We start from the raw sequence: 11,920 nt of genomic DNA on the forward strand, positions 1-11,920 counted from the left end.
CTGGGAATAGTCATTTTGTGTCTCCCACATTGTTGCTTCTGTACCTCTCAGGCTGTGCCCAAGAACAAACAGACTGACGATTAACAAACCGCGTTTGTTGCTGTCACAACCTTGGAGTTGCCTGAGGGAACTTCAGGTTGGCTTTCAGACTGAGCTAGCCTGTCCCTCCAGGGCAGCTTCCCACATCTGATTGGATTCTAGTATCCTGTGTCCCAGTGGAAGACTTATATAAGTGTGGAAATGCGTACAAGATGTAATGTTATTAGTCATTTAAAAAATCATATTAAGGAAAGATAGTCAATGACATTGCAAAGTATTTAATAAAAGTGCTGAATAATATTTATTGGTTATATTAACACATACATTAACACGCTTATTTTTCAAAAATTATATGAGATAAGTACACTATTTTCCCAAGTTCACATAGTAATGCTAGGCAGTACTGTCTCTGTATATATTATAGTCTCCTTTTTTTATCTAATGAATCTGTAATGCTAGGCAGTACTGTCTCTGTATATATTATAGTCTCCTTTTTTTATCTAATGAATCTGTATGCCTTAGGTAATGATCATGATTTTCTTTTAAAAATTATTCATACATATACATATATGTCTGGAGGAGGGCATGGCAACCCACTCCAGTATTCTTGCCTGGAGAATCCCATGGTCAGAGGAGCCTGGCGGGCTATAGTCCATGGCGTTGCACAGAGTTGGACACGACTGAATGGGCTTAGCATGCGTGCATGCACATGTATATGTATATCCAGTCTTCTCTGGATGGTGAGATTATGGGTGATTTAGGTGACTTTTATTTTCTTTCTTGTGCTTTCCAGTATTTCTATACTGTAGATGGATAGCTTTTACAAGTAGTAGAGAAAAAATTAAGTAAATTTCTTTAGCCCTAGATATGTCTAACCGGTAGGAGGAGACATAGGTTTCAAAACACAGCGACTGCCCACCCTTGTCCAGTGTTTCTGCCTCTGTGCCCACCCCTGGTGGTAGAGACAAAGAACAGCCTATATAGTCAGTCAGGTAGGGGAGAAGACTCTGTTCTCTAACTGGGCACTTGTGAGTGACTGGCTCAGGGCAGGGTGCATTTGATCTCAGAAGCTTTTTCCCCCTGCAGAAGTGTTTAGGATGATGTAAGCAAGCACCTCCTTGTCTTTGTCTGAGCGCCCTCTTCCCCAGCCCGAGAGTCTCTGGACGTCTTCAGCTGTGTCGGTGCCCGGCTGCCCCGCCAGGCCCTGGTCCCTGCGTGGTGGCTGTCCTGGGCTGCACCAGGGAAAGCAGCCAGGCTGCTGAGATGCCACAGGAGGCTCTCTCCGCCCTGCCCCCTGTGGAACTGGGCTCTTTCTTCTTTGCCCCTGTTGTTCCCTCTCAGTCACATGTCCCCCTGCCACCATCTGGAGCAGGTCTCTCCTACACGTGTTTGCATTGCTTTGTCTTCCTTCTGGAAAGTGAGTCTGTCCAGAGGCAGGGACTCATCTGCTTGACTGGACGTTGCCGTACTTTCCAGGCATACGGAGCCCTTTTCAGAGATGAATTGTCTTGCGTGTAGTAAGTCCACGATTAGACAAAAGAAGTCACAGGTGAAGGTATATGAATAAGTTAAAAATAGATTGGGTAAATATTGAGAGTCTGCCTGCAATACAGGAGACCTGGGTTCGATCCCTGGGTTGGGAAGATACCCAGGAGTAGGAAATGGCAGCCCACGCCAGTATTCTTGCCTGGAGAAAGCCATGGACAGAGGAACCCAGCGGGCTACAGTTCATGGGGTCACAAAGAGTCAGACACAACTGAGCAACTAACACTTTTCACTTTTGAAGATTGAGAAGAGTTTTATGGCAAAGCAAGGGGGACCTTCTGGAAGGATAAAAATGTGTGCATAATGCTTTGATTGCTATATGAATAACTGGGAAATGAACATCTTACTGTTGGAGAAAGTTTTTCTGTACTTTCAAGTAGGAAATTGAATACAAAGGAATTGTTTCATTTAGGAACAAGTTAACACTCTCACACTGTCACCTATGACTGCCAGAATAACCTTTTTGGTTAAGTAAACCAACCACTTCCTTTTAGCTCATTTGCCTGGAGAAAAATATTCATTTTTCTCTCTCTTCTTCAAACAGCATCCTGGTGGGGAGGAAGTCTTAAGGGAACAAGCTGGAGGTGATGCTACTGAAAACTTTGAGGATGTTGGACACTCTACAGATGCTCGAGAATTGTCCAAAACATTTATCATTGGAGAGCTGCACCCAGTAAGTACCTTCTGGGGGGGACTTGTTTCTCTTTAAGGCTATGGCTTGACCTTCGGCTTGACCTTACTCAAACCTGTAGACTTGCATATTACAAAATGTAAAAAGGAATAAAACAAAAAAGCAATTCCTCCTGACTGTAGAACACCATTTCATCAAAAAATAAACTGACCAGAGATTTCTTTGCACTCCCTGGTTACATTTTTCATGAGCACTCAGAATCCTCTCATCCAGGGTCAGGTCCGGGGGACGGCGCACCCCAGGCTCTGAAGTCCCCTGAGCAGCAGCTTTTAGAAGGTGGGGTGTTGACCCAGAGTAGTGTTATTTTTAATTTTTTTCTTTTTTGACCAAATTATCTTTCTTAAGAAGCTCGTTTCTTTTTTTTTCTCTTTCTTTATATTTATTTAAAAATATTTTTTAATAAACAAAAGTTTTTAAAATAATGAAAAATTAAAATTAAATTTTGAAAAATAAATATATAAAAAGAAACTCCTTTCTACTTTTGTTAGTTTGAGGATATTTTAATTCTAAAATGTGATTTAGACATTTTTTAAAAGATCAGCTGTTAAATGAATAAACCCTGCCTTCTGTAAAACCCACATGCAGTCCTCATCCTTCTGACTCTACCTGAGACCTTTGAGAACATCTCCCTTGGTGCTAGTCCATGGACTGACTTTGGGAAAACAGAGGCTTGTTTCAGCTCTTCTGTAAACCCAGGGGTGTAATAGGAGTTGAGGCCCTTGTGCAGCATTTTGAAATGTGCACATGTGACTGCACTCAACCGTCAACCAGCATTGCCAGGAACTTTAGAGATGTGCAGACCTGGAGTGTGGAACAGGCAGGCGGGGACCCCGCCCCTCCAAGAGGGCGTGGATCTCCCCTCCGAGCCAGTGCCTGCCTGTCTCCTCCCCTGTCTCTGGACATGTTACCAGTGGCCCACCCGAAGGGCTGGAGGTGCTGCTGGAAGTGGGCCCCAACGAGGAAATAACAAAGCAAAGAGCCTCGACCCCAGTGAGCATGCCGAGAAACCCTATAAAAAACACCCCGTGAGAATGTGTGTTGTGTCTGGTTGTTGCTTCTCGTAGTGGCCGTGGGTGAGGAAGGATTGAAGCAGGCTCTCTGGGGAGGGCCTGGAGCTGTTTTAGAGCAGTTTCCATTGAGTGAGGAGGTGGGGTTTTGGGTGGGAGGAGATGGTACTTCGAGAAAGGCAGCTTCATTTCCTGGGAAAGTTTATTCACCCACATATTTTCATCTTTATCTTCATATTTTCCCGAAGTGATGTCGTTTGATGGTAATCGGAGAGGACTGCCCTTTAAATGTTCCCTCCTGTCCTTATTCTTTCCCTTCTTGCGGGGTTGGAGCAGGTGAGTTTTCAGGCTGTGGCTGTAGCATGTTTGCCTCACCTGTGATCAGCCTTTGTTGTTGAGTCACTAAGTGATGTCCAACCCTTTGTGACCCTGTGGACTTGCAGCCCGCCAGGTTCTTCTGTCCATGGGATTTCCCGGCAGGAATACTGGAGCAGGCTGCAATTTCCTTCCCAAGGCGTCTTCCCGACCCAGGGATCAAATCTTCATCTCCTGCATTGGCAGGCGGGTTCTTTACCACTGAGTCAATCACCCTTTTAATGCACTTTATTTTAGACGGAGGTTTGAGTAGATTATGACCCTACAGTTGAGAGACTGCAGGAATTCACTGAGTATACCACGCATATTGCACACTCACACACGTGTATATGCACACATCTGAAAGGGAGTTTCAGAGGACAGAAAGGAAAAATCTAATTAGATCTCAGCTGCTCCCTGAATTACAAATCAGAATCTAATAAATGTATATACAGATCAGCATATAAATATGACTATCCCAAACGCTATTTTAAATTTTGGAACTCTAGATTACAATACGTCTCAGCACTTTAAATTGTTGCACTTGGATGGATCAAACTGGGTATTTAATAACAGGTAGAACCTAAAATGCTAATTATTGAATAGCAGTTTTTTAAATGTCAGTAAAAGCGAACACTTCAGAAATGGTAGTTTTGTAGATGTTTTTCCTTTCATAATAGGCTTTATTTTTTTTATTGCAGGATGACAGATCAAAGATAACCAAGCCTGCGGTACGTGTGACCATCTGTGGTATCTCGGTGGCTACATTATCTTCGCTGTATTTCATACCTGTCAAACTGGAGGGCAAAGGTCATTTACTTACCTGAGACCAGCGCAGGTCTTTCTAGGTTAGATGAATATGTACCCTGTTGGCTCAGCAAAATTTTTTATATGTTTAGATCCATCAGTATATTTTATTAGGATAGCTTTATATTCTTCTCGTAAGATTGTCAATAGTTAAAATAACATTTCCATCATCATTATCAGCAGATACCTTTTGAAGGGCTACTTCTGTTTTTTATTTACATGAGTAGCCTTGTGCTTCTGAACTGAACATTTGACATAAGTCTTTTTTTCGGAGAACTTAAAATCTCAGGAGAGTCTTCATACTTAAACCTTTAAGGTGTCTGTCGATGTCTTCTTCATCTCCACATCTCTGGGACATAGTAAGTGTTCAATAAATATTTCCTGGTTGAATTTAATGCTAATTAAATAACACTTTGATGCATTTTTCCTTAGGAAAAGAAAATAATTCCAGTAATGTTCATTTTATGCCCAGGTTCACCCGCCCTTCTCTCTGAACTGATCAGCTCATTTGTATGACCTAGTACCTTCTTTGAGGCTCCCTTTTGGATTGCTGAAATTCTGGGGGGCTTGACGTCTTTTGCTTTTTCTTCAAGGGAAAAAGTGTAGTTTCTCCTGTTAGGTGTTCAGTATGTTATCTTGGCACATGTTGTTCAGCTATAGTAAAATGAGGATTTGATAAGGCTTATCACCTGAACTTAGAACTGACATAGATCCAACTGTGTCCTGAACCGTGATTCCTGCCAGCAGAAAGCACCAGTCAGAGCTAAGGTCTCCTACATAATCGCTTTACTCCCGAGAGACACACTCTTTCCTCCTGTAGAACATACATGGCTTTGCTTACTGCAGAGCAGAACTGGGAGATTGCGGGGCTGGAACTTGCTGGTTTTCAAGGCCAGAAGCAAACACATGGACACTTTTCTGGATTTATCTCTCTTGTGCTTCTAGCTTACCAGAAGAAGAGAATTCCTTGTTGTGTCTGTATAACTATCCATCTGTTTCCAGGCTGATAAACGTACACTGTGGTCTGAATTTTTGAAATGTTGTCTGCTTAAACTGTTTGAATTGTGAAACAAGATGCACCAAAGAGTATTAGCTTGAACCTGCCAAAGGGAAACAGATTGAGTTGCCACGTTAAGGTATTTGTATTAATAAATACAGAGACAGTGCAGTTTTAAGTGAGCAAATCCAGATCTATCAATTTGACATGGAGGATATCAGTAATGGCAGTACCTACTGATAGGTTTCTGTGGTTGCTATCTTAGAAGCTTTGCTACATAAGTGAGCTGATTTGATTCTCAAGGTATCATAGGGGAGCTCCTGGACCTACCAGAGAAAGTGTAAAGAATGAAAGTCAACCTTGTTCCAAGCTTTGACTTTGTCAAGGTCACACACAGCAGGACCACTGTTGTGGTTTAACCACCCATTTAAGGAGTAGTGCTTGCGAGTCTCTCAGGCCTCTGTAAGCTCTGACCTTTGCATAAAAGCATCGCTCCATCAGCAGTATTTTTAGGGAAGCCTTCCAGTGAAGGAATGGGCTTAGTCAGATGAACTTATAAATGATTTGCATGGGCTTTGCATGAGAGCTTATCACGTGTTGATTTCATTGCTCACCTTTTCCTGCCTGAAGCTGAACCCCACAAGTTCACTGTGTGAACAGGAGGCACAGCCTGTAATAAAGACCGAAGTCTTTCCCCTGTCTTCCTTGATAGATTTGTCAGTTGCATACCAAAACCCAACTGGGGCCCAGTGCTGAGTGGTAATTCAAACTTGTCTTAACGCTGAAGCATCCCTGGGTTATTATCTAACAGATAATAAGCAATCAAAAAATGCGTATTGTCTTTTACAGTGCACCTCTTTAGAGGATCTTTGTTGTTGCTGGTGGTGACCACACCCTAGTAGTGCATTCCACTCATGATACCAACGAAGGTGGAGGAAGGCAGGCCAGCGAGTTTCCATGCAGAGTTGTTAGCACGTTTGGTGCAATGCATGTGCTGGGTGTGACAAAATAACCTCTGTTCACTGTTTCAGGCTTAGCTTTCTAGTGTGCCGATAACACTTCACCTTAAATGGACTGTTGCATTTGTTTCAGAACTGATTATGTCTTTAAATGTCTCTAATAGCTAAATAATATTTTCACACTGTCCAGTTACCTCTTGTAATCCTTGTTCATTTTATTTGCCTATACAAAATGTGAAAACTAATCGTGCAGTAGTTATGAATACTTTTGTAGTCTCTGAGATTTAATGTTGCTTCAAAAGGTAATGACTGTGAAGTTTTCTTTTTGAATGACTGTGTTTTTCCCTCCTCCTGTGTCAGGAATCTTAAAGGCCATGTCTCCAGGTTGGTGGGTGTCATAACTGCTTTGCCTGATTTTCCCCTGGAAGCTTTCAGCCTTTTTATGGGAATGTCTTTAACGCGCTTTGCTGTGTGTAGCATTGCCTTGCTGCAGATCATTGAGCATTTGCTAATGCTTTTTTACTTTGTGCTTTGGGAAACTACAGCTGCATTATTTCCGTCTACCTTCCTGTGAGGCACTAATGCTTTTGCTGGTGTGGAGCTTCGAGAGTGCTTCTTAACAACTTTTCAATCCCAAAAAAGCTTACATCCTACTTGGCCTTGGTTATCCCATTGTTTGGGGCGGACTGTCTTCCCAGAGCCATCTGCAGTTCATTTTCATGGTACTGATAAGAAGGACCTCTCTCAAAAGGTGTTGGAAGGTAAACCAGGAGATAGCCGTGAAAGCCCCTGGCATTTGAGGATTTCTTGGTGGGTGACGGTGTGATGTCAGCCTGTGAGGCCGCCGGTTTTTGTTTTAAAAAATAAACCCTGCCAGAGTTAAAGTAAGACCAGGAAAGGTGGTCCAGACTGTTACAATTTATGCCACTTCTTTTTTTTGTTTTTTTTTGGTTGACACATTTTTTAATATAATCTGGGTACACTTTTACTTCTCTGAGATTTGATGAAATAACTGATGTTTTATTGAACATTTCATTCCTGCTTTTGAAGAATGAAACTGGTCTCCTTAAAGATGATGATCCATTTTTTGTATTTATAAATGATACCTGTGTTCAGTTTCTACATTAAGCATTTATGTCTGTCATAAATTTATTATTTATGCATTAAGCATAAATGTCTGTCATGTGCAGAATTAGGTATCCTATTAATTTTTAACATTTTCTTGCAAATTTTCAGGTTATGTTCGTAAGTAATTTAAATAGAGACCCTTCTTAAAAATTTTTTCTTCTGAAAAAATGGTGAGTTTGGGTATATAAGTGAAGCTTATGATGTCATTTTTCCTTCAGACTTTTTTTTTTGAAGAATGCATTGAATAAGAAGAATGAATTGAATAAACTGTTGTGGTCTTGTTTTAAAGCAGATTGAATTGAATGAAGAGTCAGTTCATTTGTCAATTGAAATGAACCGTCAGTTGAAATAAAGCAGTCAATTGAATGAACGTTCAGATGTTCCCTTTAACTTACCTTTTCTTGTGTTTCAGGAAAGTATTATTACTACCGTTGATTCTAATTCCAGGTATGTGGTAGTTTTCTTTAAAAGTATGACTGATCACAAGGCTCCTAGAATCAGAGTTGGACTGGGGGCTCTCTCCCCACATCCGAGGCATCTCTGTTGCTTGGGCTCCCACCGTGCTCCTCTCCGTGGACAGGTTGGGGTCCTCTCCACTTAGCACCCAGACTACCCAGGGCCTGCCTTCCTAAACTGTCAGATGGCTCAGACATTTCAGACAACCCCCTGTCTCACACTGCTGCCGCCCCTACCTGGAGGAACAGAGCAAATGGAGGCTCCTCCTCCCCACTGTGGACTGGACAACTTTTTATCTTGAGGCGAATATTCCATCTCCTTCCTCATTTGATATGTGGCCAGTTTCTTAAATTGTCATGATTATATCTCCCTAAGCATGGTTCGGTTTTCCCTTGTCCCTTTTCTAGTCTGTCCTGAAATTGAACCCAGTGATCCAAGTATATCTTGAGTCACTTGTTCTAGGCACTTGATTTCTTCATAGTTTAAGATCATATTGATAGCTCCCAGGTGGCCCAGTGGCAAAGAATCTGCCTCCCAAAGCAGGAGATTCAAGTTCAATCCCTGGGTCGGTAAGATCCCCTGGAGGAGGAAATCGTAACCCACTGCAGTCCACGGGGTCGCTGAGTCAGGTGTGACCTCGCATGCACAGGATCATCCTGACATTTTTGGCAGTTCTACCATCCTTAGACTGCCATCAAATACAATTTTTTTGGACCCAAGCTCGAAGCCACACACTCCTGCCTGTTATATTCCACCCTGTCGAAGTTTGCTGTCCCCAGGCTATCACATTCTGGTACATTCCCCGCGGTTATTTCCTCTTGCTTTACCCTGAAATGTCCGTCTCCTCCTAAATGGAAACTGAAAACCTACCAAATTACACTCATAATCCTTTTGCAATTTAAATCTTGATTTCGAACTTGCTCTTCGTGAGGAGTATTAAAGGACAGGAAGTTGATGACAAAAACCATCGCGTGTGTGTCAGGTGTTACCTGCTCTTTCTCCAGATTCTAAAACCCGTACATTATTTCTGTTTCGTAAGAAATTAGAAGTTCACATCTGTATTCATGATTTTTCCAGCCCTGCCCCTGATTAATCTGTCATTTATAGTAGATCAGTATATCGGGCCTGAACAGTATATGAATTAGGGATTTTTGTGAATTCACAGCTATGGACCACAGATTCAATCATTTGGGCATGCTTTTTCTTAACATGTTAAACCTACTGCACACAAATAGCAATTAGATTTTCTAACTAGAATCACAGCATGTTGCGCTGTGATTCTGGTAGCAACCTCAGTAACTGTGTGCTTCACATCCCTTAGCTTTGCAGCTCGGGGCACGTGATTTGCCCTTGGCTATGGAGCCTGCTGATGGCTTTCGCTAAATGAGAAACCTGGTCTTCTGCTTCGCAGTTCAGTGCCATTGTTAACTTATGGACGTACCTAGATCAATACCTGTTTACTTTTCTGAACTTGTGATATGAAACCCAGAATTGATCTCCTTTTGATAAGTCACTAGTGCTTGGTGGCATCTGTTGAGGGAGTGATACACAGCTGTTTGTATGAATTCATAGAAATAGATCTAAGTGGGACTGGGAGGCCATTCATTTTCTTATAAGGCTGGAAGGGTGGAGCAGTGGCCGTTATACCAGGACATGTGTTGTACTCACTTCCCTTTTAACAATTTAGAGTGAGCTTTTCATCCAGAAAGGTTAGAGGGTAACAGAACATTTCTGTTCTGTTACCCCAGACAGACATGGTGACTGTCCTGGTAAGGAGACGGAGCAGAGTTTTGAGTCTCCTGCATGGAACATCATGCAAGCATCATTGCTCTTTCTTTCCAGCTGGTGGACCAACTGGCTGATCCCAGCTATCTCGGCACTGGTTGTAGCCCTGATGTATCACCTCTACACTTCGGAAAACTAAACGCATTCTCAGAAGCCAATGGAAGAAAAGACTGCTTTGGTCCGGGGAGAAAGAAGCCACCACTCTTAACTTTGACTGACAGAACCCTTCACCTGAAAATAATCTGAATACACCTGTTTTCCTTTCTTCCTACATTAGACACAAACCAAAACTGTTCCATTCTTTCAACTACTGAACTTCTAGAGTGTGCCTTCTTATTCGTCACCTTTGTTCTGATGTTCCATCACTACATCATTTGCTTATTGTGGACAAGGTCTTTTAAAACATACCACCATGCTGAGCTGTCTGTTGGGTATATAATTGTCTTTCATGTTTAGAATCTGATTACTTGGCGGTCATTTAATGCTCGTCTTTCAGACCCAAGTTGTCCAAGGTGAGGAGGGGTGTCCTTGGGTCATTTGTTATGCTGCTTCATCTAATTGAATGATCAGATTTTGCATGTTTCTAGTGTAGGGTTTTTTTTTTTTTTTTTAAGGAAATTAAGGAAGGCCCAGAAATAATAACTTAAAGATTTCTAATAATTGTTCTACAAAAAACAACTGAATAGATAATAAAAAGAGAAAGTGGCCTGCGAGACCTAGAAAAGATACTCTATCTCATCTTTGATTAAAAACACCAGCAGTGTCAACAAGAAGCCTGAGAACCATGAGACAACATTGCCGCTGTCCCATCTCTGAGCTTAAACAGTTTGCACAAAGCTTCTATTGCACAGAGATCTTCAGCTGACAGTTTCTCAGGTTCTACAGACTCTCCTTCAGAAGTGAAAACTGCTTTTGTGCCCCCATAAGGAAATCTTGATTTCCTAATCTGGCTTTTTTGGGAGAGGGATCTAGCCAGCATTTATAGAATATTTTCTTCTACTACATCAAAATACACACTTTTAAGCTCAGACGAAAGTTTAATTGAGGTAGACAACATTGTGGGTCACAATTCAAATTTAAGAGAATCGTACAAAGCATTTTCTCAGACTGTGAATCAATGAAGCTAGGCAGTAATGAAAAAAAAAAAAAGCCGGAAATATAAAAATACTTGCAGGTGGAACAACACACTGCCAAATAACACGTGGGTCAAAGAGGTCCCAGATAATTTTAAAATGTCTTGAACTAGTGATTCACTAATTTGTACAAACACACACTTGAGATTATGGGACATTTGGAGTCTTGATTTTTGAAGAAATTTAGCTCTGGTGACAGGCCACGGGGAACTCTGGTGTGACTCTGATTCAACCGTCCCGTTCTTGTTTATTTTCTACCCTGTGCTTTTTTTTCCTCTCAAGAAACTTGAGAGATGAATTTATAGACTCGAAGTACGTCATAGTTAGCTATGATTGTCCATTGGCATACTAGCCGACTGACGAGCCATGGCATTCATCAGAAATATCTAAAGCACATTAAAGAAGTTGTTTAAATTTCAGAGCATACATAGATTTTTATAATCAATGACATGTACCACCCTCTACCTCTTTTGTGACTGGAGGTTGGAGTGAATGTTGGAGAGCTGTGGGGGAGGTGTCTGTATCACATGGGAAAATGCCTGGCAGAGGACTGCTTTGTCCAGATTTTAATAAACATATTCCTGGAACAAAACTCATGCCTCTCTTGATGGACTTGAAGCGCCCGCCCTCCCTCTGCATGTTGGTACATCCACAGACAAGTCAGCAGGCTCTGCTGTAACGTGCTGTCATGACTGTTAGTCATGGATAGGTCAGCTAAATAAAAACCGTGGACCTTCACCCTGCTTTTTGAGGCTACCTGTCAAGGGTTTCCATGTCAAGTTCCCCAGTTCTTCCTCTGGGATAGCAGAGCAGTTGGTTCACAGCTCCCGATGTGGTTTTCAGCATCATCATGAATGGTGTGTCTGGAAATAAACAGTATGACCAAAGCGATTGAGGCAGGCCCCTCACCCCCACCCCCGGCCCCATAGCTGGTTCCTGTGAAGCTTGAAATGACCACCAAACTCACACTCCAGTGAATTATTTGTATGTCTCTCATCTGGATCTCTTAGAAGCTTGCT

General features: G+C 42.0%; 1 protein-coding gene across 4 annotated transcripts in view; it reads left to right on the forward strand.

The window, feature by feature from the left end:
• Positions 1-11,493, forward strand: part of LOC133047749 (cytochrome b5) — a 34,400-nt gene extending 22,907 nt beyond the window's left edge. The window contains exons 2-6 of one of the 4 annotated variants that reach the window (XM_061131224.1): positions 2,129-2,257; positions 4,338-4,367; positions 4,760-4,802; positions 7,940-7,974; positions 9,826-9,955. In XM_061131224.1, the coding sequence (XP_060987207.1) occupies positions 2,129-2,257; positions 4,338-4,367; positions 4,760-4,802; positions 7,940-7,962 (225 nt within the window). In that variant the 3' untranslated portion in view covers positions 7,963-7,974; positions 9,826-9,955. Of the gene's footprint in view, positions 1-2,128; positions 2,258-4,337; positions 4,368-4,759; positions 7,975-9,825 lie in introns of all 4 variants that reach the window. The other 3 variants (XR_009690834.1, XM_061131223.1, XM_061131222.1) reach the window with 3 other exon arrangements.
• The last annotated feature ends 427 nt before the right edge of the window (positions 11,494-11,920 follow it).

Source organism: Dama dama, chromosome 27, assembly GCF_033118175.1.
Source record: "Dama dama isolate Ldn47 chromosome 27, ASM3311817v1, whole genome shotgun sequence".
In the NCBI taxonomy this organism is placed as follows: Eukaryota; Metazoa; Chordata; class Mammalia; order Artiodactyla; family Cervidae; genus Dama; species Dama dama.